At 39.0% G+C, this 25,539-nt stretch overlaps 1 protein-coding gene across 1 annotated transcript in view; it reads right to left on the reverse strand.

Moving 5' to 3' along the window:
• Positions 1-24,662, reverse strand: part of Pak5 (p21 (RAC1) activated kinase 5) — a 97,095-nt gene extending 72,433 nt beyond the window's left edge. Inside the window, exon 1 of the mRNA XM_052181492.1 lies at positions 24,459-24,662. Within this exon, the coding sequence (XP_052037452.1) occupies positions 24,459-24,662 (204 nt within the window). The remainder of the gene's footprint in view (positions 1-24,458) is intronic.
• Between the last annotated feature and the right edge of the window lie 877 nt (positions 24,663-25,539).

Below are 25,539 nucleotides of genomic sequence, written 5' to 3' on the forward strand. Positions count from 1 at the left end.
GTACCAGCATAGTGGGGGTATCCCTGTAACAACCTGACCATGTTTTGGGGAGGACTGTGGAAGGATTTTGGAACTTTGAGCTAGAAAAGGCATTGGGATGTTAAGAGTTCTGTGGGATGTTGTGTAGGAGCTTGGAAGATAATGTTGAGAACAGTGCAGAAGATGGAGGCCAGGCTTGTGAAATTTCAGAGGGGAGGTTAAAGATTATCAGGGCTGTTGCTATTTTGATTGAAGATTCTGTGTTTGGTTAGCTGGGGCTGAAGAATAAGCTGTGATTGATAAGATACCAGAACTACTAAAGCAAAACCTTTGCATTACTGGGACTATTGCTGCTGCTTAGCTGGAGCTAAGAAATTATCAGTGATTAAGAAGAGAGCAGCATGACTGAGGTGAAATCTTGTTCTTGTTTTCTGAGAGCACAAAGAGGCTGTGTTCCAGAGATAGCCAATGTGTAAGACTCACTCAGGTGGGACTGGTTTTGAAGGCATAAAAGGGACACTCAGCAGTGTGAGAGGTCACAGAAGGCCAATGGTGAAGGTACAGCCTCAGTTGCAATTAATGGCCCAGGAATGATGGGGTCATGCAAAGGAGTGGAGGCTTGGCACTATGAAGAGAGCCTATGAGAGGCTATTGGTGAAGCCTAGTGACAGCTAAAGACAGTAGTGTTTTTAGATGCCAGTACCATAAATAACCACCAAGAACAGCAGCAGCAGGCATCTGCAACCTAGAAGACAAGCTGTGTGTTACAAAGGGCAGAGCTGGAGAAATGACTCAAGCCCTTGGAGGAGCCCAGAAGATCATGAGTGGATCCCAGGCATTGGACAGTTGGAGTTTGATTTTGCTTTTGGTTGTCACTGTGCCATGATATTTTTCCCTCTTGAAGGAAGAAAATATTTTAGTGGATCCCACAGTTAAGAGACTTTTAATTGTAAAATCAGTTTGAATTTTAAAAGAGACTAGATATTTTAAAGGCAGTGAAATTTTAAGAATTTTCAAAGACTATGGAACTTTTAAAGTTATTTAGATCTTGGGGATGAATAAGAAAGTAAGGGTTGAGGCTTAATAGTGATGTGTTTGTATGTCAAGTTGACAAGGCAAGGCATGAATTGTACTGGCTGGAGTTATCACAAAGAAAGGAGCTTCAGTTAGGGAAGTGCCTCCATGAGATTCAGCTGTGAGGCATTTTCTCAGTTGGTGATCAAGGGGGGGAGGGCCCATTGTGGGTGGTGCCATCCCTGAGATGGTAGTCTTGGGTTCTATAAGAGAGCAGGCTGAGCAAGTCAGGGGAAGCAAACCAGTAACATCCCTCCATGGCCTCTGCATCAGCTCCTGCTTCCTGAGGTGCTTGAGTTCCAGTCCTGACTTCCTTTAGAGATCAACAGCAATATGGAATGTGTAAGCTGAATAAACCATTTCCTCCCCAACTTGCTTTTTGGTCATGATGTTTTGTGCACGAATAGAAACCCTGACTAAAACAACTTCTATCTTATTTCTGTTTTACTGCTGTGAACAGACACCATGATCAAGGTAAGTCTTAGAAATGACAACATTTAGTTGGGGCTGGCTTACAGGTTCAGAGGTTCAGTCCATTGTCATCAAGGCAGAAGCATGTCAGATCCAGGCACATATGGTACAGGAGGAGCTGAGGTTCTACATCTTTATCCAAAGGAAGGCAGGAACATTAGACAATTCCCACTGTGCAAATACAGCATGTTTACACAGCCTTAGACTGCATTGCCAATCCCACACCCATTTGTGTGTTATGAGCAAACTATACAAAGATCATTGCTGATGGAAATGTATCTGTGCTGTATATGATTGCACATATTTTATCTCAACTAAGTGAAACTAGCAAGAGAGAGAACAAGCAAAGGCCTAAAGACAAATTAAACCCATACTCTCCAAAGGTCGGAACATGAGAACCACAGCTTTGTATAACAAGCAGCCAGAGCCTCTGGATGAAGAACATTCTGGGATGGGACTTAGAACTTGAGAACCAAAAGGCATAGCTCAGAATCTGTACAAAACCACAAAGGATGGGATTCCTTTGGGAGAAAAAGACCTGCATAGAAAAGACAAGGGTGTAGAGAAGAGGAAAACCAGTGAGTGGGTGGGAACATGATTTCAGAAATAATTGATATTAGATTCTCTGAGCTGAGAACTTGAGTGTATACCTTAAAAACTTCATTGAATTTAGGACAGGAATAATTTGGAAACAACAACAACAAACTTAAACACATAGCCTGGTAAATTCCTTAACTCTAAAAATAAATAATTCTTCCATATGTTCAGGAAATAAAGAATGTTAGTGGGCTATAAACAACACAATGGCACACCTACACCAACCATGAGACTAGACTGACTGAAACCATGTCTTTGTCTCCACTCTAGAGATTCCTGCTCTGTTCTACATACCTCTCTAAGAATAGGAACTCTTCCCTACTTCCAGGAAAGGAAGAAGACTGAAAATATTAATGGGACTGTTATCTAAAACCTTGAAGCTTTAATGGATTGGAGTCCTGCAGGGAACACTGCTGGTTGCTTCCCATTCTCTTCTCCTACTGGTTGAATCTTTGTGGGTCACAGCTCCAAGACAATGTGAGTCATTGTCTTGGACAATTTTCTGTTGATATAGTGAAATGCTAAGCACGGGATATTTGTTGTCCCTCCTCCCTCTCCTCTCTCTTCTCTCTTCTCTCTCTTCTCTCTCTTCTCTGCCTTTCTCTCTCTCTCTCTCTCTCTCTCTCTCTCTCTCTCTCTTTCTCTCTCTCTCTCTCTCTCTCTCTCTCACACACACACACACACACACACACACCAGTGTTCACTTTACAGCTCTGGGACTAGAAGTGAAAGTTTGAAGAGATGAAATTTTTAGTGATCTTCTTGCTAGGAGAGTCTCAACAGCATCCCCTCAAGGTAGCTAGCACTTGACTATTTGGACTCAATTCCAATATGAGCTTTGTTGGGGTCATTGAAATCATGTGGCCACTGTTTTGATTATGGAAAAGGAACTCTAATTCTCAGAGAGCCTGGGAAGATATCCTTCTGCTAAGTGGCTTCAGACAATGATAGATAAATAATTCGGAATATAAGGAAAGACTTACTATCTTAAAGTGTGACAATGTCTCTGGAACAGTTCACACATAGAAGCTTGCTGAGGGATCAGCCTGAGGCTAGACTCTAATGGAAACCACATACTCATCTAGTCTTATATACTTTTCCAAATGCATTTCACCCCCTTCACCTTGTCACGGTGTCTCTCGAGAGCATTTTGTGGGTGAAGCATACACATAAAATTTCTCACACTGTCTTCTGTCACTAGGGAAATAAACTTGAGAGAGACTCTCTGTGTGTTTCTCTTGTCTGTACCAAAGACTAAACCCAGGACTGTTCACATACTAGGCAAGTACTCTACCACTGAACTACACCTCCAGCCCTTCTATTTTTATTGAACTTTCTCTGTAGCCATAGGTGACCCTCTTGATTCCACTTCCTGATTAGCTGGAATTATAAATGTGTGCACACAGGTCCACCATGCTGGAATATATCACACCTGAAATGCTCGAGTCAAGTACTTCTGATGTCAGAGATTTTTCAGATCTTGGAATAAGATTAGAAATAAGAATAGAAATAAGAATAGAAAGTCTACACAGGCTTTCCTGCCCAAGCATACCTAATCTAAATATACAAAATATGAATGCTTTGAAATGCCAAGATTTAGAGATTGCGCTAGTCAAGACTCCAAATAGCAAACTATCTGGATATGTATCATTTAATTTAATGTGGGCCCTATGACTATATAATTTTAAATTTTTACAGTAACAGAATATCCAATGCTTCAGTTGTCATTTCCTTTCCAGAGATTCTTATGTGTCCCAGAGTACCAAGTGTCTAAGAGTTGCTTATTGGACAGCACAGATGGGTTCTGTTGGGCAACCCTGATCTAGAACACTGACTTCAGGATGAGATAAATCAAATGAGGGATGACTTCTATGGAGAATTCCTGGTATGCAGGCTGTCTGTGTACTCATTTCTCTGTTTGTCTGTCTCTCTCAATCTCTCTGTCTTGATTAATCATTTTTAAGATGGAATGCAGAGCTTATAATGCTAGTTTAGTGGCATTGTTATATAATTATTTTATCTAAACAAGGAGTTGGAGGTGTTAGAAACATTAGAAAAATTTCCAAAGTCTTGGCTGCAGGGTAGGTAAGGGGAAAGAGGAGGGATGGCTGAAAGATTTAAAAATTGCCTCTTCTTATTGGCCCGGGGAATAGGGAGAAAATACAATGTTTAGTGGAGGATACAGAATATATTACTTGGGGGAAATGGGAGATTGTTTATAAAATATAACCAAGGAAGGAGATATCTAGTAAAAAGGGCAGGGAAAGGAGAGGATGCATTAGAGAACTGAGGCTAACAGGAAAGGACGGATGTGACAAACATCTGGTCAAGCCAGTTAGAGAAGGAACTAGAAGGGGACATACCCACATTAGCAGTTAAGTAATGTAGAAGATGTAAAGTCAAGTAGCTGAGTCATGATACTAACTCTAAATGCACTGGCTTCTTACAATAAATTGCAGGTTGAGCAGAAATGAAATGACATTACAAACAACCATGTGCTGCTTATAGGCTGACCTCAAGGCCTGATGGGAAGGAGGAACGTGGCTTTAGATAACACTGAAGGGACAAAAAGAAACCAGCGTGGGAGATAGACACATTAGAGCAGGAGGCATATACAGTTAAATGCATGGAGCAGTGTCTTACAAAGGCAAGAAGTCTTTCATCAGAGGTGGAGAGTTGGGGAAGGATTTGAATTGTCCATGTACAGAATGAGGTGTCCCGTAGTTAAAGATACACATGTGAAATCTGAGGAAAGGCCTGTGGAGATAGCGTGAAGCATAGCAAGCACGTGCAATGAGCCAGCCCACGCTGATTTGAATAGTGCCTGTGCTCTGTGCCCCAGGAATTCCACTCTAGATGATGCCGCGACAGCTGGTCAGGGAGTCCCAGTGTTGTGCAGAAAGCTTGGATTCGGAGAACACAATGTTCCAGGAAAGACTCGAACATCCCTTTCTTGAATTTGGCAGAAATAGAGGGATTGTTTTGTTTTGTTTTTGCTTTTTTTTTGTTTGGTATAGAAATAAACAAAACATAGGAAAAGTACATCAGGAAATTCAACTTTTGTGCAATCTTGTAAAAATATTATCTTCTGCTACTTATCAGACTCCATCATTGGTCTGCCCTGAGTCACATCTTAGCAAGAGTTACAACTACTGTTTCATCAGTTGAGTGCCAAGCAGCATGACTGAAATGTTTATGTCACCCACACTTCCCCAAGCCTTTTGGCTTGATTCCCCTATTCACCTGACCAAGTGGGTGGATCTAGTCTAAATTTGGGAAAACAATAATCTACCAAGGATCCCTTAACTGAGTTGCTGCCATCTAAATTGCTGCTTATAATATCAGCCTTCCATCCATGATGCAGGCAACAGTATCTCCCCTTGCTGATTCATGCTATTCAGTGGGGTAGAGAACAACATTGAGCCCAGGACTTTGTAGGAACTTACCCAGTCACAATTTTTAAAAGTCTGGAATTGTTTTTACTTGTCTTTACTCCTCTCACCCCAACTCTCTCATTTTTTAAAATGTCTGTCCAGTTGTTGTTGTTGTTAATTTGTAAGACCTTCCAATCCCTTGTCTTTGTTTTTATTTGTAATCTTGAAAATGTGAGGCATCATTATAATTTTTTTTAAAAAAAAAGCACTTTCCTCTTTTAGGCTCTTTGTTCATAAAATCAAATCTCTGACAAAACTATGAAGATCATAGGATTTGGAGAACCATAGCCTTCGAGACTGCAGGTGTGACCAGCTAATTGGGCTAATTAGTGTCTGGAACTGCCAGGTGGGGCTAGAAATAGGCTTAATAACTAAAAACAGCATCAAAAAAAAATTCCAGCTTTGCACTCAAGAAATAAAGGACATTTCCCTGTCTGCCTGCTTCCCTCCCTCCCTCCCTCCATCCCTTACTCCCTCCCTCCCTCTTTCTCTCCTTCCCTCCTTGCTGGCCTCACTTCCTTCTTTGTCTTCTTCATTACTGTTGATTTTCCCTTATGAATCACCAGATCCTAACGTGGCCCATCCACCATATTACATGGAGGAGGCAGACAGCTCTGCTCTGTGATTTCCATGGTTGCTTCAAACTCACAGTAATCCTACTGGGAGCATAGTTATGAACCACCAGACAATGTTTTTTTCCCCTTTGAAGAAGGACATAGTTCAACAATGTAGCAAGGATTATAACTAGTCAGTGAATGGAACATGGAGAAATTTTAAGGAACAGAAATAGATAATAAAGAAACCCTAAACTACCAGAAACAGACACTTAGCCAAAACTGGACTTTAAGGATGCCCTTTTTTTGTTAGCCAATTAGATTTATGTATAATTAAAATCACAGTTACAAGATGCCAATACAATAATTTAAGGCCCAATTGATAATGATAAAAGCTTTATCCCAATATTTCTTTTATTATTGCTATTATTACTAAGTATATTCTTGATTTACACTTCCAATGTTGTCTGATTTCCTGGTCCTCCTCTCCCCTGAAAATCCCATAAGCCATCTCCCTTTTCCCAATCAACCCACCCCTGCTTCCCTGTTCTGGTATTCCTTTACACTACAGTATCAAGCCTTTCCAGGACCAAGGGCCTCTCCCCATTTGGTGTCTGATAAGATAGATCATCCTCTGTTGCTGATGTGTCTGGGGCCATGGGTAACTCCAAGTGTACTCTTTGGTTGATGGTTTTGTCCCTGGGAGCTCTGGGAGTCTCTTGGTGGGGGCTTGGAAGCACATTGCCAGAATGAGGACTTCTGTTTCATAATGTTTAGGGAAACTGTTACCTGAAGATTTTTGGAAGGCAGAGCTTTCATGAGACAAATACAGCAGCATTATTAAAGAGATTTCAAAGAAAATGTTGAAGGACCCACTGATTTCTTCTTTCTGCTAGAGGAGACATACACTGAAGGAAGGCATTTTTCTTTAAATAAAAATTTAGAAAGGAATCAGAATTCAATGGCCTCAAACATTTTGATGAATTGGAGAATTGACAGTCAAGATGCTAAAACTGGGAGATTCACTCTCAAGACAACACACACCAGAGGAAAGTCTGAATGCACAACTGATCAACTCGTAGTTGACACGGACAAAGAAGATCAGACAGGAAGTCCTTTCAAGAGTGTGTCCGACACAGTGGCAAACCAGAGACTTATCAGGCAGACTAAACAGCAGGTAGAAGCATCGGAGGGCTATCTTTGGAAAAATCTATGGATATGACTTTTGATTAACAGACTGAGCCACAGTGGAGTCCATAAAGTCTCCAAAGCTTTTAAGAGAGAGTTGCAACAGAAATACTGCTAACTTGACATGAAAGGGACAGACAGTGTGAAGTAAGCAGGCTCCTAGGCTTTCCAAATGTGATGGCCAGTGCAAAGCAGGCAGACAAAACTACTTTGGTGACAATTATTTGTTAAGCTTCACAAGAAAGGAGGAAGGAAATTTAAGTGGGTACTGCTGGAGCCACAGAGGAACATTTCCCTGCCCCATATTTTAATCAAGGATTTTTAGTATTTTCCTGGCAAGACATGAGGATGGACATTGACAAATGGACCCCTTTAACTTTCTGCCCCCGACCCCGTTCATTCATGCTACTCTCGCATATTGAGTTACAGTGTTTCTGTCTACTCTGCTTGCTTTACCATTGTGTATTGGGAAATTCTGGGGGCAGATAACTTTAGTTTCACATGTCCACCAATGGAGAACTGTAATCAGTAGCTGTATTCAATAAACCACATCTATATAGCACACTGGCACCAAATTCTAATTCAATGGGGAATTTGGACTTTGAGATGATGGGCTGAGACTTTGGGGTTATTGGCTTGAAATGACTGCATTTTGTATATGTGATGATATGAGAGGCATAGAGGACAGCTTTTTCATCGTTCCTTCCATGCTGACTTCCACTTTTGGAGGCCTTACTAGCTTTTGTGGGCAACATCTGAGGCTTGCCCAAAATTTACTTGTCATAAATTTACTACTACAAAGATGACAGGCTATGACTTCCACAGTGTACCTTTTGGTTACTTCTCTGGTTATCTAGCATTATATTTTAATGGAGTTGGGCTTTTAGCTACTTAATTTTGTTCTCCCCCTCCCTCCCTCCAAACCAACTAGCTCTTATTCCCATGGTGGATTTAAGAAGCAAATGTAAGAGAAAATTAGAAAATAATTCTACCAACAACCTTAATATGTTGGGATGTAGGTTCGGCCCATTAAACCTCCAGATGTGAATGCAGCCTGGTTGTTTCACAGATTACAACATTGTGAGACACTGAACGGAGGAAAAGCCCCATAAACCACACTTAGACTCTGAACTTATACAAACTGTGATAATGCAGGTAGCCTTCAAGATGCTAAATTTCAATGGTCAGTTTCATTGGGTGAAGAAAGACCAAGGCATTAATGAGGTATAGCTGTGAAGGTGTCAACAGGGAATTAGAGTGGGGAGGAAGTCCAACCCTGAAAGTAGATTGGATCACCCCATTTAGAGCAATAGAAAACCTGGGAGAATGCTGCCTTAGCATTAGCATTTCCTTTTGCTTCCTGGTGAGCACCTCAGCCCAACCCACTCCCATTGTCATGGCTTCCTGAAACCATTCCCAGTGTCATGCCTATTGCCACATGAACCACATTCTTCCAGATATTTCTCTCTTAAGTTGTCCTTAACCATGAGTTTTGTCATAGTGATGAAGAAAGCAACTTTTCCACATTCAAGTTTGTGATGATTGTCATGGAGCAGTACATGGCTAGCAGATTCTTCTTCTTCTTCTTCTTCCTCCTCCTCCTCCTCCTTTTCTTCTCTTCTTCCTTCTTTCCTCCTCCTCCTCCTTCCCTCCTTCTCCTCCTTCCCTCCTCCTCCTCCTTCTTCGTCTCCTCCTCTCTCTTCCTCTACCTCCTCCTCTTCCTCCTCCTCTTCTTTTGCTTCTTCTACTTCAGTGATATTTTCTATTGATTGTAGGTGTCTAGGTACTAATATGCATGCAGTTTTAAGCATACCATGAATATGTAATCCCCTCATTTTTGCAGTACACCTGTGAGCATCTAACGCAGACATCATTGTAACCATTTTACAGAGGAAAAGTCAGGTGCAGAGACAAGAGTTGCCCAAGGTCATGCAGCACATTCAGTAGAGTCTAAGTTAAAGGACTTGTTATTATTAAAGGACTCGTTAATAATAATAATAACATCTTTACCAGTGAACAGGAGTAATTTTTGTACCCCCTTTCCCAGAATATTGGCAATTTCTTGTCATAGTTTTCATTTAACAACTGAGAGAGAAGGTAAAAGCCAGATATGTTGCTAGTCCACCTTCCCGGGACTGAACTCCCTTTGCCCCACAGAGACAGGCACAGATAGCAAGGCTTACCCAACTTTTCTTTTTCTTTTTCCTTTTTTCTCTTTCTTTCTTTCTTTCTTTCTTTCTTTCTTTCTTTCTTTCTTTCTTTCTTTCTTTCTTTCTTTCTTTCTTTCTTTCTTTCTTTCTTTCTTTCTCTCTCTCTCTCTCTCTCTCTCTCTCTCTCTCTCTCTTTCTTTCTTTCTTTCTTTCTTTCTTTCTTTCTTTCTTTCTTTCTTTCTTTCTTTCTTTCTTTCTTTCTTTCTTTCTTTCTTGGTTTTTGAGACAGGGTTTCTCTGTGTAGCCCTGGCTACCCTGGAACTCACTCTGTAGAACAGGGTGCCCTTGAACTCAGAAATCCACCTGCCTCTGCCTCCAAAGTGCTGGGATTAAAGGCGTGTGCCACCACGGCCCAGCTTTACCCAGCTTTTCTAATGGTCCAAAATCCTGCTCTAGTTACATTCCTCTCTGATAAGTTAAACTATCCTTGTGAAGAGTAACTTATAGATTAGCAGGATGGCACTAGCTAGGATCTTACTATAAAGGCTCTCCCAGACCCACTAAATTAAAGTATCTGCATTTGAATACAGTCTCTGGGCAGTCCATTTGAGAGGTAGCATAGTCTAGTAAAACTAGCATTCCGTGATCCATCATGAGTAAGACAAATTCCAAGTGTAATTCCCATTTCTACACAGACACAGAGAAAAAATGTTGGGAATATAAGTAGAGACAGGGATGGCAAGAAAATGGGTAGCCCCAGTAGATCCATAACACTGGAAATTAGAAGCTTCTTTATCAAACCATTTCTGAGGAGCAAATCCAGTCAGAAGTCTATCTCAGTGCAGGACTAAGAAAGAAACAAATAGTGTTTAAACTCTATCTTTGAGACCAAGAATGGCAGACACAGACAGGGCAGAAGCCCTGTAAAAACATTCATGATCTATGGGTATTGAGAGCTAACACAGCCCAGGTATAAGAAGCAGGGCAAGGGGGTAGAGATATGGCTTAGCAGTGTGTATTGCTAACACAGATGACCCATTCTGGGCAGTACACAGTGTCTTGTAACTTCATCTCCAAAGGGCCAACTCCCTCTTCTGGCTTCTGAGGACACTAGCACATGTGCTTAAGACACACTCACACAAGAAGTCTTTAAAAAAAAGGAAGTAGGACAATTATCAAGGACATGCACAAAAGCCAGCAGGCCTGGGGAGCTCCTTGTATATGGAGACTAAGAATTGGCATGACAATAGTGGGAAGAATGTTCAGAATTATCTTCTAAGGAAAGACTACCACCATTTTAAGAAATGAGTGTTAATAAAAAGATGATGCAGAGTTCCTGTCCAAAATAGTTGAGTTCATGTGCTCAGAACCAAAACTCCAGTGTATTACTGTTAGAGGTTTCATTCTTTATATATGAGACTGAGTTAGTAGCATACACTTAGACCAGCTCTACCCAGGCACAGTTCTTTTTATTTCCCTTTTTTCATTAACCTTTTAATAGCTATAGCCTCATTTGATCACTTGAACTGTGATATGCTGCTTGGAAATGTTTGAAAGAAATAGTTTTATCAATAGTACATAGTCCAATTGCAGTGTGTGTTATATAGTTAATGATAACTCATTGTACATTTTAAAATAGCTATAAAACAAGATAAATATTGAAGGTGACAAATACATTAATATACAAGTTGTTATTTTCTTTTTTCTGTTACCATGATAAAATATCAAAAGCACTTGCAGCTTTTTGAAGAAGGAGTGTATTTGATTTAAGTTTCCATATGTGGGAAGTTAATGGTTTGAGAAGCAAAGAAGAAGAAAGCTAGAACAGCAGCTCGAGAAATCACATCATTAAACATCATATATAAAGAACAGAAAAAATGGAAGTAGTGTGTGGCTGTGAGAAGTGAAATGTCATCCAAGGCGACATACTTCCTGAGATGAGATATTTCTCTTAAAGCATCTATAACTTCCACAAGCACCATCAATAAGTGAGAGCCTAACCCTAACCCTAACCCTAACCCTGAACAAATACATGAAGCTATGGAGAGTATTTCTAATTGATCCCACTAGAGTTAATTATTTTGATTTGAACATTATATAATGAATGCACATATGTCTAAAACAAACACATCATGTCTGACAAATTTGTTTTTTCTTTAAATGAAAACTCAGTAAATCAAAATACAATCAGATAAACCAAAAATGTTTTGAAGGAAATTATATAAAAATTTGGGATTTAAACTTATCTAAAACACATATTTATCTTAAAGACAATCAATATCACAGTAACTATGTAAAATTGTCATACAAAAAGAAAAAGTAAAGGTCACTTAAATTTAAGATACTTTGAAAGTATTTAATAGATAGTTTTTCCTCAGGAAAACTTAACATAATTTCTCACTTTAAATGTTCAAAATATCTTCTTTTGAAGAGGAGAATATGGAAAAGGTAGAGAGAAAAACTTCATTATGACACACAAACTAGATTTATAATTTAAATCAGGCAACATGGAGTCCACAGTAGAGATCAATATCAATGATTATGGAATCACTTATGTAATAAGGTAAAGTTCTAACTTACATTTGTGTTGTTCCTCATAGCAGCATATGAACAGAATCTAATCATCAGAAAGCGTACCAAAAATAAGTGTTAAGGATTATCCTAAACAATTCTTGAATATCAGTCTTCAGTACTGTTAAAAGAAGCCTATGATACTCTTACAATCTAAACCTAAGAAAACAATATTCAAGTCTTATCCTAACAAGAAGAAAGGGCGGGGTGAAAGTGTAAAAAAAAAAGTCTGAATAAAGAGTGTCTGACAAAGTATGGGTTATTGTTAGTAAAAAGATATTACATTTATCTAGGAAGTTAAAATACAGAAGAGGGGAATGCAAGTCAGGAAATTGGGGAGGGGTGATAAGCAGGGGGAGGGGCGATGGGATAGGGGGTTGTCGGAGGGGTAACACGGAAAAGGGATACCTTTTGAACTGTAAATAAAACAAGTATCTAATAAAAATATAAGAAAAAAATAGTACATAGTCAATAGTGTAGGCAATTTACTTAAGAATTCCTGACAAATTGATAAAAATGAGGATCTGACAGTCCTCCCCAAACAGCTTATAGTTGCTATCTTAGTGTCTCAATTTTCATAAGATGCTTAATGAGAGATAAAATTAGATCTCTTAGGTGGCAAGTGTGAGTATACTAAGGGATAGCCTTTTCAATTTTGATTTAGAAGGATTATTTTCAGTATATCATTACTGCCAGGAGGGCAGAACTGAGGCTAATAAGTTTATCCTGATGATATTTCAGCTTATATGGAATTTCCAGTTATTGAAACATAGATATGTAGCTTTATCATTGGCAAGTTCAGCTGTTAGGACTCTACATTAAATGAGAGTTTGTGATTGGGGAATTTGATGAGCAATTTCAATAATGGCTAGCTCAGGGAGCAGGGAGGCCATTGTGGAGAGCCAGCAGCATGTGTGTGAAGGTTTATTCATTTACTTCTTGGCAAATGCTTTCATTAGAATTTTCTGTTTAAATATTCTGCCATTTCACTTGAGGAGGTTGGGATTGCATGAATAGAAGGCCCCACAAAAGGCCCTGAACGTGTTGCACTTAGAAAGCTAAGCCTTACTACTGTCAGGACAGGAGATGATACTTGGTATTTAAAGTGATGTCCTTATTAGACTCTTTGGTGGGTTGAAGCTCATAGGTTTAAACTAGACCATCTAAATGGTAGAGTCAAAGGCATCTCTTACCTGTAACACCTTTACAATAGCCTTTAAATTATCTTTTGAGAAATTACGATACCTTGTCTAAGAACACTACTACTTTCTTTTGTAGACCATTTTTTTTAAAATACTCTTACCATCAGGACTTAGGGAGTATGATGATTATAGGAATACGTTTTAGAGTCACATAGTTTTGGGACTTGAATCCATTGGTTTTGTTTTTTTGTTTGTTTGTTTTTGATTTTTGTTACCAACTATGAAACTTGCAATACATATTGAAGGATCTTACTGTATACTCTAGGCTAACGTTGAATGCATGGCAATTCTGCTGAATAAGCCTTCCAAGCATTGGGGTGACAATCATGAACTATCAAGTCCTGGCTTATAGTCTATATTTCTCTAAATCTTGATTTCTTCATCTAAAATAGAGTCAGCATCACCCACTTGAAAGGACGATTTGACAGTTAAATGAGGCAGGGTATCAGCCCATTGTCTCTTAAAGCTACCTATCAAATACCTCATACTCAGTGTCAAACAGTGAGAATGAGGATAGAGGGGCTCTGCTTCAAGTTGAAAGGATGTAGATAGTATGGGTTGATACCAAATGTGCTTACTATCCTGGAGTTACAGAGTTTTCCAGGGAATGCTTCTCTTATGATGAGGCAGAATAGAAATCTTAGCTGCACATCACATGCTTGTGTTCATACTAATGCACAGATCAATATTCTATGGTCAAGCCTAACTTTAAGGCCCATCAAGAGGCTGTGGTGAAAGAAATGAAGACTCAAGTTTAGTAATTCAGTCAATCATGAATGGTATCTGTGAAGCAACTATGGTGTCTACATTCATAGCCTCCAATAGTCACGGTCATGTTTAGTCACCTGCATATCTGATTTGTGCCCACCCCACCCAATTTTTTGCTATCTTCTCCAGGATAATGAATCTTTCTTGTGTTATACAAAGCAAACTAGAAAGCTTCTTTATGATAAAATACATCATCAGGCTACTCATTTATTTGATGTTACATAGAGTTCTATGATTCAGGGTTATAATTTTCTTTTTGATCATTTTTCTCTCAAAAGCAAATTCTCTGAGTGATTCACACATAAATTAGTCATTAACCCTTTATAGAAGAAAACATCAAAGAAAAAAAGACTGTAGAGCAATTGGAGGCAGCTGAGTGAGAATACAGGGTGTAATTCAACTTAGAAATTGGGTGGGTTTGGACTCAGTCAAGGTTTCTTCCTCCTCACTAGTGGCTCAATACTTCATTAGTCATTGCATGAATGCCACAAATAATAAATATTGAACATTTTGTGCTCTATAAATATTATCTAGTGTTTGGCAATGGTATTCTTCCTTTTGGTCAGGCCTGTTCCCTAGTACAGTTCAACAAAGCTTCAAATCACCATAGATCAGGTGTCTGCTTTTCTTCCACACCAGCCTTTGATCTGGAACAGAGCTGAATAAGATATGAGTTTTAAGTGTTGTAAGAATGTGTGTTTTGTGTTGGGATGTAGTCAGCTCTTTCATTTCTTCTCTGGGGTTGCAATTGAAGTCTTTTACTGCAAAATGCTGAGAAAAACATTGGATCATATCAGGTAGTTCTCAGATGTACACTTGATCATCTTTTCTTTAAATGATTTCCCAGTGTAGCCTATGTCTGCTTTGAGTGCCAGATTCATGCATGTTTTCTTTGGTCTTAAGGATGTCAGGAGATGCTAAACTCTTATGGTGAGATAAATGGCAACTGGTCTTCATGGGATCTCTTTCAGTGCTACAGTTTTAATTGTAAATCTGGAAGCTGCCTGCCAAATACCAGAGTTGTAGAATAAGAAAGACTAGTTAACTTTACCGAGTTTCTCCACTGGTCTATGCTTGTGGAATAATCTGTTTATGATATCACAATAAACCTGCCAAGAGGCCGGCAGAAGATAACTGGTCTACCTTCTATGCTTCTCAACATGGAAGCAGGGCAATCACATGCAGTGATGCTTTCCTTGGGTATAGTCATTCTAAAAATGGCAGCTTTTATTTACCAGTAACAATAAAGCCATTTGAATTTGGTTACTCAAACTTAGGAACTTTTAATGTGGCTTAAGTAAGATAATACAGAGTACTGATGCAAAGAAAGATGGTTGTCATAAGTTTTCATGAGTAATTATATAAGACTAAACTTAGGCTTTACTTTCTAACTTTTAGAGTTCAGTGAGGAAGAGGAAAACAGAGAAGGGGGAAAGACGGGATTGGGAGGAGCCTGCCTGGTACAAGTTTCCTCTCTCTGTAATAGCAGTGGATGTGGAAGGGGCATTGCTGATTGGGGTCATGCTGATAGCAGACAAGCCAGTAACAGTGATGGGTGATTTATGGGGTCAGTACTACTGATGAAACAAAACTTAATTATTTGGTACTGGCAAGAATGCCCAGCAAGAAGCTCTGAACTTTATAACTCTTAAATGTACATATGTATAGACAGACAGATATACATTTGGTAATTAATTCCTGCTGGAAGCAGGAGGGGATTAATAAAGGATTAATGGTTAGAGTTCCTTTCTTCCTTGACCTGAAGCCTTGCCTTTAGATCGCTAGGCAAAAAGGTGGCTTGGAACTTATCATCTCTTTGTGAACCAGAAAAAGAAAGTCACACTCACAGAAAGAAAAAGTTTTACATAAACAAACATGTGCGCATACGCTATCTCTCTCACACACACACACGCACATATTCATACACATACACATACATGTTCTGATTGGGATCAACTCTGTCTCATCAACTAATATACTTACAAACACACATCTATACTTACAAATGCATATGTATTTGTGTTTCATTGACTTACTCATTCTGGATGAAAAATAGTCTCCAACCTTTATTGCTCATAGGAAGAAAAGGCTTCTACCTTTTTATTTCTGAATGAAAGAAGCTTTGCTAGTAAGAAAAAGCCACTCCCATATTGTTGTCTTTAGTATTTATACTTTCTGAGGAAAACAGATCACATGGTTTTCCAAGGGTATTTACATTCCAAAAGTTCATCATAAATCAAACATGAAGTTTCAGCAGCAATGTTTACATGAGTTTCCATTAAGACTAATTACCTAATTAAATATTCATTATCTGTCACTAGCTCCACAATTTTGTTAAAAGTTTAAAACTATAATTCTTACAAGTTAGTACCATTTTGTCAAGAGGTAAATCATCTGCCTAGTGTCTCATTAGTTTTGAAGCTTTGTATAGATAAATACAGTCAATATTTTATCTTCCATCATTGTACCTACAAAAAATTGTCCATTCCTAGTTTATGATCTTTAGTTATTAGATAATAGTTTCACAACTAGCCTAGTAGGAATGTTCTCCCTGATCATAAATTTGTTCTAAGTCTGCTTTCTATTCTAGTGCAATTAGCCTGTGACACCTGAGCTCAAAACTACTTGTATAAAATTTAGGAATTCAATAAATCATTATTAAAAATTATGAATCATTAATTTGTCTACATAATGTTACTACAAGAGAGTAGATCTTTGTTGATGTGCAGAAAATCTGCCCAATATGGTGGGTTAATGCCTAGAGATTGTTAGATTAATTTAATAACGACAGGAAAGGCATGTCAGCAGTAAGAATCAATCCTGAGATGAGATATCTGAAGGCCTTGTAATTCAGAATTTTACCCATTGAAGACCATGCAAAAACAGTGGGCCATCTCCTAGAAAGTTATCTGCTAGTCATAGCCTCTCCTTGATGGTTTCTGACAAGGGCTGAAGAGGGGTAATGGGAGGAGCGAGTGAGAGAAGGGGAATGATTTTCAGGAGAGCGGATGTTATCAGGGTGTATACTTTGAAGACTAGCTTTATCATAAAGTGGAAAATTTGTTGGCAGTTCCAAGACATGAAGAGATCATGTGAGTGAAAACCTTGGCTTTGCTTATAGTCTTCTCTTCTTAGTTTAAAAAAGTCCATCTTACCCAGGTACTTATTCTGGCCTGTAAGACATGAGTTTCCCTAGTCCTTATGCTGGTGAGTTGGCTAAAAAGACATATTTTTTCAATTGCAATGGGGAGTTTTGAGAAATAAAAGGAATGGGAAAGCTTGATAGAGCCTGTCTGTTGTCTTCACTGGCTTTTAAAAGTGTAGAATATGAGAGATTTTGACAGAGGATGAACCATCTGTCCTCCTGGTTGGAGCACTGGTTCTGATCAGATAGACACACGTTGATGCAGCTCTTTTGAAGTGGAATTTTTACAAAAAGTTTTAAAACATGGTTAAATTTCCAGACAAGTTTCATTTTATAATTACATTCTGTTTTTCCCTGAAATTGTCTTTATGAAAAGTACAGTGTTTATTCTGGAAGAAGTGCTGTGGTTTTTTTTTTTTTCTCTTCCCAGGCTTTTGGCAGTCATATAGCTGGAAGAACTTTCTGAATTTCAACTTTTCACAACTTTCAGTGCTGACTCCCACACCTATCCTACAAGATTCTATTTTACATTAACATTGTAGGTAAACTTTAAATTTGATCTGACCTTTAAGTCAATTCATTTTCTAAAAGAACAACTTCTGATGCAAGACCTGGAACCTTCTGTATGCAAGCCTGATGTGGAGGATATCAGGCACCAGATTCTTAACTTCAGGTTCCAAATGCTCTGCACTGTGTGCTGTGCAGTCTCTGCCGCCCTGATTCTGACACCATGTCCTTCTGGTTTCCCTGGCACTCTCTGACACACCCCTGGTGGTCTATTTACTCCTTACACTAACTACCCTTGGTTTTGATAGTGTCTCTGGGCCACTTATTCCTTCTGCCTGTGAATATTTTGCATCTTTAAGACTGCCCTGGGCTCATTGGTAGATAAGCTATGATGTTTACCCACCAATGTGGAGACTTTGAAATGAAAAGATGTAGTCAGCTGGATAAATATTAAGGCATCAGGTATCATGAGCTAAAATAGATGTTTCTATGTCCAACATTGTGTCATAGTAGAAAAAGGTAAAGAAGGAACTAACACTATATTGAAGAAGAGAATAGGGAAGCTATAGCAGACTGAATCTATTGGCTTTGAGAAGAGACATATGTAAAACTATCAGGATGGAAATAAGGAGGAGTGTACTCACTCAACTAAGCTGAAATGTAGTTTGAGAACCATAGTGTAGGGCAAGAAGCAGACATGGAAGTCAGAAAAGTCTCCCTGGACCATTCCTCACTGTCACAGTTTCACTCAGTGAAGAGTGTGACAAAGAATTGATACAAATTGATTTCTTAATGAATATTCTTAGAAACCAGAAACTAAATAGTCCCTCTAATGTTAGGAAACATACAGTTGTCCTGTAGTTTAGGGACATGCATTTTAAAACACATTAAAGGAAAATAGAGAATCTCATAAAAATGGGACTAAGTTGGCAAAGCTAAAAATATTTAGGCTCTTGGTGTGCAATAATGAATCATGAACAAGGAGAAAGAGAATTACAAAGGAATAGATATAGATTCATAACCCAAACTTTGGAATGTTATGAAATGCTGACAATTGTAGAGATGAAGAAGACCCAGGAGAGCCAGCTTGGCTCTGGCATTATCCACAACCCCTAGCCTCTACCGAATAAAGAGAAGACTGTTAACCTAGCTAAGGGGAAGGGATCCAAAGACAGGCCACAGGGTCTGAGTCAAAGACATTCCCTTTCCAATTATTAGAGGACCCAAATGAAGACAACACTGCCTATCTGCTACATATGTATAGGAAATCTAGGTCCAGACCATGTATGCTCTTTAGTTAGTGGTTAAGTCTCTGTGAGCCCACATTGGCCCAGATTATTTGACTCTGTAGGTCTTCTTGTAGTGTCCTTGACCTATCCAGCTCCCTCAGTCCTTCCCTTGACTCTTCTACAAGACTTTGTGAGTTCAGCCTAATGTTTGGCTGTGGGTCTCTGCCTGTTTCTATCCACAGCTAGATGCTTCTTGGGAGACAGTTATGCCAGGTTCCTGTCTGGAAAATATAGCAGAAATATCATAATAGTAGATATAGCTGAATATTATTAATAGTGTGAGGTGTTGGCTCTCTCCCGTGGATGGATCTCAAGTTGGGCTAGTCATTGGCTGGCCATTTCCTCAATCTCTGCTCCATCTTTATCCCTGTACATCTAGTAGGCAGGGCAAATTTTGGATTGAAGTTTTTGTGGCTGTGTCGGTGCCTCTCTTCCTCTACTGGAAGTCCTGCTTTCCCCTGAGTGGGGCTGCCTTGTCTGGCCTCAGTGGAAGAGTATTCTCTTAGTCTTGATGCCACTTGATGTGCTAGTATGGGTTGGTACCAAGGGAGAGGAGAGGGGGGATGGAAGGGAAGAAGGGTGCAAGGAAGGAAAGGACTAGGAGGAGAGGAAGGAGGGGGCTGTGATCATTTTATAAAGTGACCAAATAAATTAATGAGCAAAAGAAAGTTTTGAAGAACAGTCAATATCTTATCACTACACATATGAAATAGCAAATCTTTCAACTCTCCACAAAAAAGCTTCTTAAAGTAGATAGCAGTTAATATAGAGACTCTCAGCTAGTAAAGGTGTAGATAATTGACTGTGGGCGTATGAGACCGATGATGAGGGAGGAACCGGAAAAGGGGAAAGCATTCAGCATGTAAACAAAGAATATAGAAAATAAAAACAAAAGAAATGCTGTGCCTCAAATGGGGCATCTACATTACTCTATATATCCCTGAAAGGCTCAGTAAATTGCTACAGGGAACAGTGTTTTCTGGACAAAACAGTGCAGTTTCACAGATGAACATACAGTCACTGTGACCTTAGCAAGATTGAGGCAGATGGAATCCCATTGTCTTAGTCAGGGTTTCTATTCCTGTACAAACATCATGACCAAGAAGCAAGTTGGGGAGGAAAGGGTTTATTGGGGGAGGAAAAGGCTTATTAAAGGGGGAGGAAAGGGCTTACACTTCCACACAGCTGTTCATTACCAAAGGAAGTCAGGACTGGAACTCAAGCAGGTCAGGAAGCAGAAGCTGATACAGAGGCCATGGAGGGATGCTCCTTACTAGCTTGCTTCCCCTGGCTTGCTCAGCTTGCTCTCTTATAGAACAAAAGAATATCAGCCCAGAGATGGTACCACCCACAAGGGCCCCCCCCCCTGATCACTAATTGAGAAAATGCCCCACAGCTGGATCTCATGGAGGCACTTCCCCAACTGAAGCTCCATTCTCTGTGATAACTTCAGTCTGTGTCAAGTTGACACACAAAACCAGCCAGTACACCCATCAAGAAGGTAAATGCAACCCCTAGATGAGGATATATTGGCAGTTAATAGCTAAGAGGGGGAGAGGGAAAGGGAGTCAATTTTCTTTAAGGATACAGCCCTTAATAGGTCAATCAAACATCAGAACAGTCCCTAAATCCAAGAATATTTGGGCAGCACTAATTAGAGTTCATGGATTTAAAAAAAAAGAGAAATTCACATATCAAATGATGTTCAAGAAGAAGGAAGGAGAAGCCCCTGGTTCTGAAAAGGCTCGATGTAGCAGTGTAGGGGAATACCAGGACAGAGGAGTTGATTGGGGAACAGGGGGAGGGAAGAGGGCTTATGGGACTTTCAGGGAGGGGGACCAGGGAGGGGAAATCATTTGAAATAAATTGTAAATAAAAATATATCTAATAAAAAATAAAAAAATTAAAAAAGGAAAAAAAGAAAAGTCCAAGTTGGGTGGGTATGAAGGTGGATTGGATCTTGGATGTGGTGTGGGGAAATGTGATTAAAATACAATGTATAGGATTATTAAAGAATTAACACACATTGTAACATCTTTGAAATTATAAGTTAGATAGATATCTATTAAAGGAGCCTTTCTTTGAAGGTTAGCAGCTAGGTAGATGCCTCAAAAGTTAAGGGACTTGTTGCTCTTTCAGAGGGTCTGAATTTTGTTTCTAGCACTCATGTTGGGTGTTTTATAGCTGCTTGTAACTCCACCCCCAGGGAAAATGACTCCCTTCTAGCCTTCAAAGGCATCCACATGCATGTGTGAATATATGCACACACTCTCTCACACACAGACACATAAATAATAAACCAATTCTTCAAAAGAGAATGCTTTAAAGGCTATGTTAAATAAAGGGTGGCTAAATTAGATAAAGGACGTACGCATTACCCGACTCCAAAATGTTAGGTTAAATAAATTGTACTAAATTACAGTATGATAGGATATAATATCTGAGAATCTTTTAGAACTTGAACATTAACAGTCAACTAGAGAAGACAAAATTATCTTTTCATAAAGATATAGGACAATTAAAAAGAGAACAAACTGAGCACTGTGTGAAGATCCAACTGCAGAAATCACAGATGATTACTTTTGATATGAGACTGAAATGTTTATGCTTGAACCTTATGGTTTTAGAACTCCGCCCCCTCAAATCTATTCAGGATCTAAAAGACTTCAGTTTATGTAAGAATTAAAAACTACAAACCATATAGTGTATTAAAAATAACAAGCTTTCAAAGAATAGGAGTCTAGAGTTCATGACACTTTATGCATAAAACCATGACAGTATGACATGTTTCTTTCTGGAAAAGCCTGATGTATCCTCAGTACATACTGAAAATGCTGAATTACTCTCAATTATTATGAAAACAGTCTGAACTTATAGACTCAAGGAATCTTAGGTACCTAGGAGAACCAGGTACACATATATTCCTGATAATTGTAATCTGTTATAGCACAAACTTTATAGTAGTATCCTTCCTTAGTAAAATGGGTAAGTTATAAAAAGTTACAATTTAAACTAAACTCAAGTCCTCTGCGTGAGTCAGAATTTTTCTCTCAATTTTAAGTAAAAAGGGTGAAGGTCATACTGAATGGCGTTGCAGTAAATTTTCATTTGGCCTAAAATAACTGCTACGATCCTAAGTCATAATTAAAAAGAATGCAGAAGAAAACATTAGGAAGTCCTGGCTGCTCATGTGAGGGGATGTTGTGATGACCTTTCCATATCTATTTTTCTTCATTTTGTCGCATCACTTAGAGTGGATTCTGGGCTGGAACAAAGGGAAAAGACTAACATGCAGCACTTGCTTTAGGCCAGTGAAAACAATGATTTTCCATTGAATTTTGAGGCACAGTATTGATGACTATGTAGCCCAGGCTGGTCTGAAATTCACACTCCTATTTCTGTCTTCTGAATGCTTGGATTATAGGCACGTGCCACTGTGCTCATCAGGAATATTGGTACCTACAGGATGTTCACATTACCATTTGGGAACTCCAGAAACACCCATCAGAATCTCCCTGAAGATGAGAGGGAAGAGGATTACACTAACCCCCTTAGGACCAAGACTGAGACTCAGTAACCACCCTACCTTCCCTTTACATATAACACATCTAATTCAGGAACAACTGGGTACTATTGCTTATGATGTTCTTATGAAGAGAAGAGTTAGGTAGGGCAAACAAAACAAGACAAAACAAAATAAAACAAACCAAAACCAAAACCAAAACCAAAACCAAAAAAACAGCTTTGGTGTGGGGAAAAGAGATGTTAGAAATAGACCCCGGGGTGTCACAAATGCTAAGCACAGACCACATAACTGGTCAGCTTTTCCCACTCTTGCCAAATGTTTAAAATTATTTTTCCCTTTGATTATTCAGATGACTTCATTCAGTCTATAATCTTGGGGCTTGTGGACCAAGAAAATTTACTTTTAACACAAATCTAAGATTCTGATAAAAAAATGACAATTTTTAGCAGTGTAAAATCATGCTGATTATGTCTTCTATACAAATAAAATCTTTATAAGTACTTTTGTCAAGATTCTCAAAGTCAGGGCTGGAGAGATGGCTCAGTGGATAAGAGCACTGACTGCTCTTCTGAAGGTCATGAGTTCAAATCCTGACAACTACATGGTGGCTCACAACCATCTGTAAAGAGATCTCATGCTCTCTTCTGGTGTCTAAAGGTAGCTACAGTGTACTTACATATAATAAATAAATAAATTCTTAAAAAAAAGATTCTCTAAGTCTAACTTCAGACTACTAGTCTTAGCATCAGTAGCACATCAGCTAGCAATGAACATTTGGAAGCCCTATTGCAGTTCTACTGAATCAGAAATAGGTAGTGCTTCCTATTTGTGTTGTGGTAATGGTTTGTACAAAATGGCCCCTATGGATCCATAGGAGTGGCACTATTAGGAGGTGCAGCCTTGTTGTGGTAGATGTCTTATTGGAGGAAGTGTGTCACTGGAGGCAGGCTTTGAGGATCCAGTTCAAGCTAGGTCTAGTAGGTTGCTGCCTCTTCCTGCTACCTGGGGATGCAGATGTAGAACTCTCAGCTTCCTCTCCAGCACCAATTCTGCCTGCATCTTGCCCTGCTTCCTACCTGCCATGATGCCAAAGGACTAAACCTCAGAACTGTGAGCCAGCCCCAATTAAATGTTTTCCTTTAGAAGAGTTGCTATGGTCATGGGATCTCTTTACAGAACTAGAAATCTAAATTAAACATCTGTTTAATCAAAGTCTGTTAGGTGATTTTGATCTGTGCTGTATTTTGAGAAGCACTGGCACAAATAAGTCTGCACAGCTATCCTTACAGAGATTTGAAATGTGAGAGTGGGGGGATATCCAGCTTCCACCCACTCAAAGGAGAAGGGGATAGGGGATGGGGAATTGCAGATGGGGGATGGGGGGTGGGGGATGGGGGATGGGGGATGGGGGTGGGGGATGGGGGATGGGGGATGGGGGATGAGCTATGGGAGGAGGTGCCCAGGAGGGCAGCATTGAGTGGGTAAATTATAGCTATTCAAAGACTGAAATTATGTGCTAATATTTGAAATAGCACTCTTTTAGACAATGAAAATAATGTGAAGATACACATATTTACTATATAAACCATACATATCTATACATAAATGTTAGCGTTTTATACACATATAAATATAATTTATTGCTATTAAAATCTGTTATTATTACATCTTATATAAGATTATATATAAATATTTTGAAAACAAATAGAAGATGTCAGAAATACAGCCAGTAAAATATTTGATTTGTAGCTATTGCTGATACGATCAGAGGAAGTGGAGATTATTAAGAGAAAGAAAATTCATTTTGTAGTTTAATTTTACACTTGAATATTACAATAACCAGTATCTGATGGTTAAATTTCCTGTGTGATGCAAAATGAAGATTAAATGTGGCTAATATAGGGACATTTTTAAAAAGATTACACAGTTTATAAAGATGGCACCTTAGGTCAAATCAGATCATGGCCTGAAATTGACCCAAAGACAGAAGAACCCTTGCATACCTTCATGGGAGCCAGCTGTATAGGCGTGATGCATGATGGGTCCACCATGGGCTTGGGCCTGTTGGCTGTGTCTGCTAACAGGCTGTGCCATTGCTGGGGAAGGCCAGTAAACTTCTGCTCTTGTGGATCAAACCCAGTATGAACCCTGTGTTCAAAGTTGGATGGGCCAGATATTTCGATCTTTTTCTTTTTCTTCCCAAACATGATGTAAAATCCTGGGAAATACAAAGAGAAAATAGATAGCTTGTAACTTGGGCAAGAAGATATTTATTTTAAATCATTTATTTATACCATTTTATGTTTTTTTCACAATAGTATGTTCAAAAGTTCAAAGTTTGATTGTCATGCTGTATAGATTAATTTCATTCTAAATCTTTGTTATTGTCTTGAATGATCCCTGTGGAATACAAGTGCTTGTCCCATTGATACTGAATTTGTCTCAAATGACTTACACTGACCAACGATCTGGGCAATAACCCAGTGTGGGGGTTTGGTGTCTCTGTGTGCCCCAACCCTAATGTACTTGTCATGAAAGTTTCTTAGGTAGATTATCATCATCAGTTTTAGAAGAATCAATGAACAAAGCAGTTGTATAAGCCTATTCTGGGGCCAAGACCAGACAATTCCAATTGAGTCAATGTTAACCACAGCTGATCATTGTGTGAACATAACACATGAAGGGTTAGATTTCAGACTTGTTTATCCCAGAACATTACTGAAGCAAAAGCTAACCAATTCCCAAGGAGAAGCATCTCAAAGTTTGGTATACAATCAAAATCCAGAACACCTATGTGACAAAATAACATATATATCAGTATGAAAAGCAAGCTAATAATTACTCAGCATATAAAGCAATTATAATAAGTAGGACTAAATACTTATCAAATACTTAGAGAACTACCAGACTAAAGTAGGTCCTATTAAGTGTTAGCTACAGTAAATGGTGAAGCTGTGCTTTATGGTTCTGAAAACTTGTGATAAACTTGGATTTCAACGCTGGGTTGTCATACAGTACATGTATTTTTAGGTAGATGCTTTTTTTTTGACCAGGGATACACCCTTATGAGTAAGATAAAGGTCA

Source organism: Apodemus sylvaticus, chromosome 5 (genome assembly GCF_947179515.1).
Source record: "Apodemus sylvaticus chromosome 5, mApoSyl1.1, whole genome shotgun sequence".
Classification (NCBI taxonomy): domain Eukaryota; kingdom Metazoa; phylum Chordata; class Mammalia; order Rodentia; family Muridae; genus Apodemus; species Apodemus sylvaticus.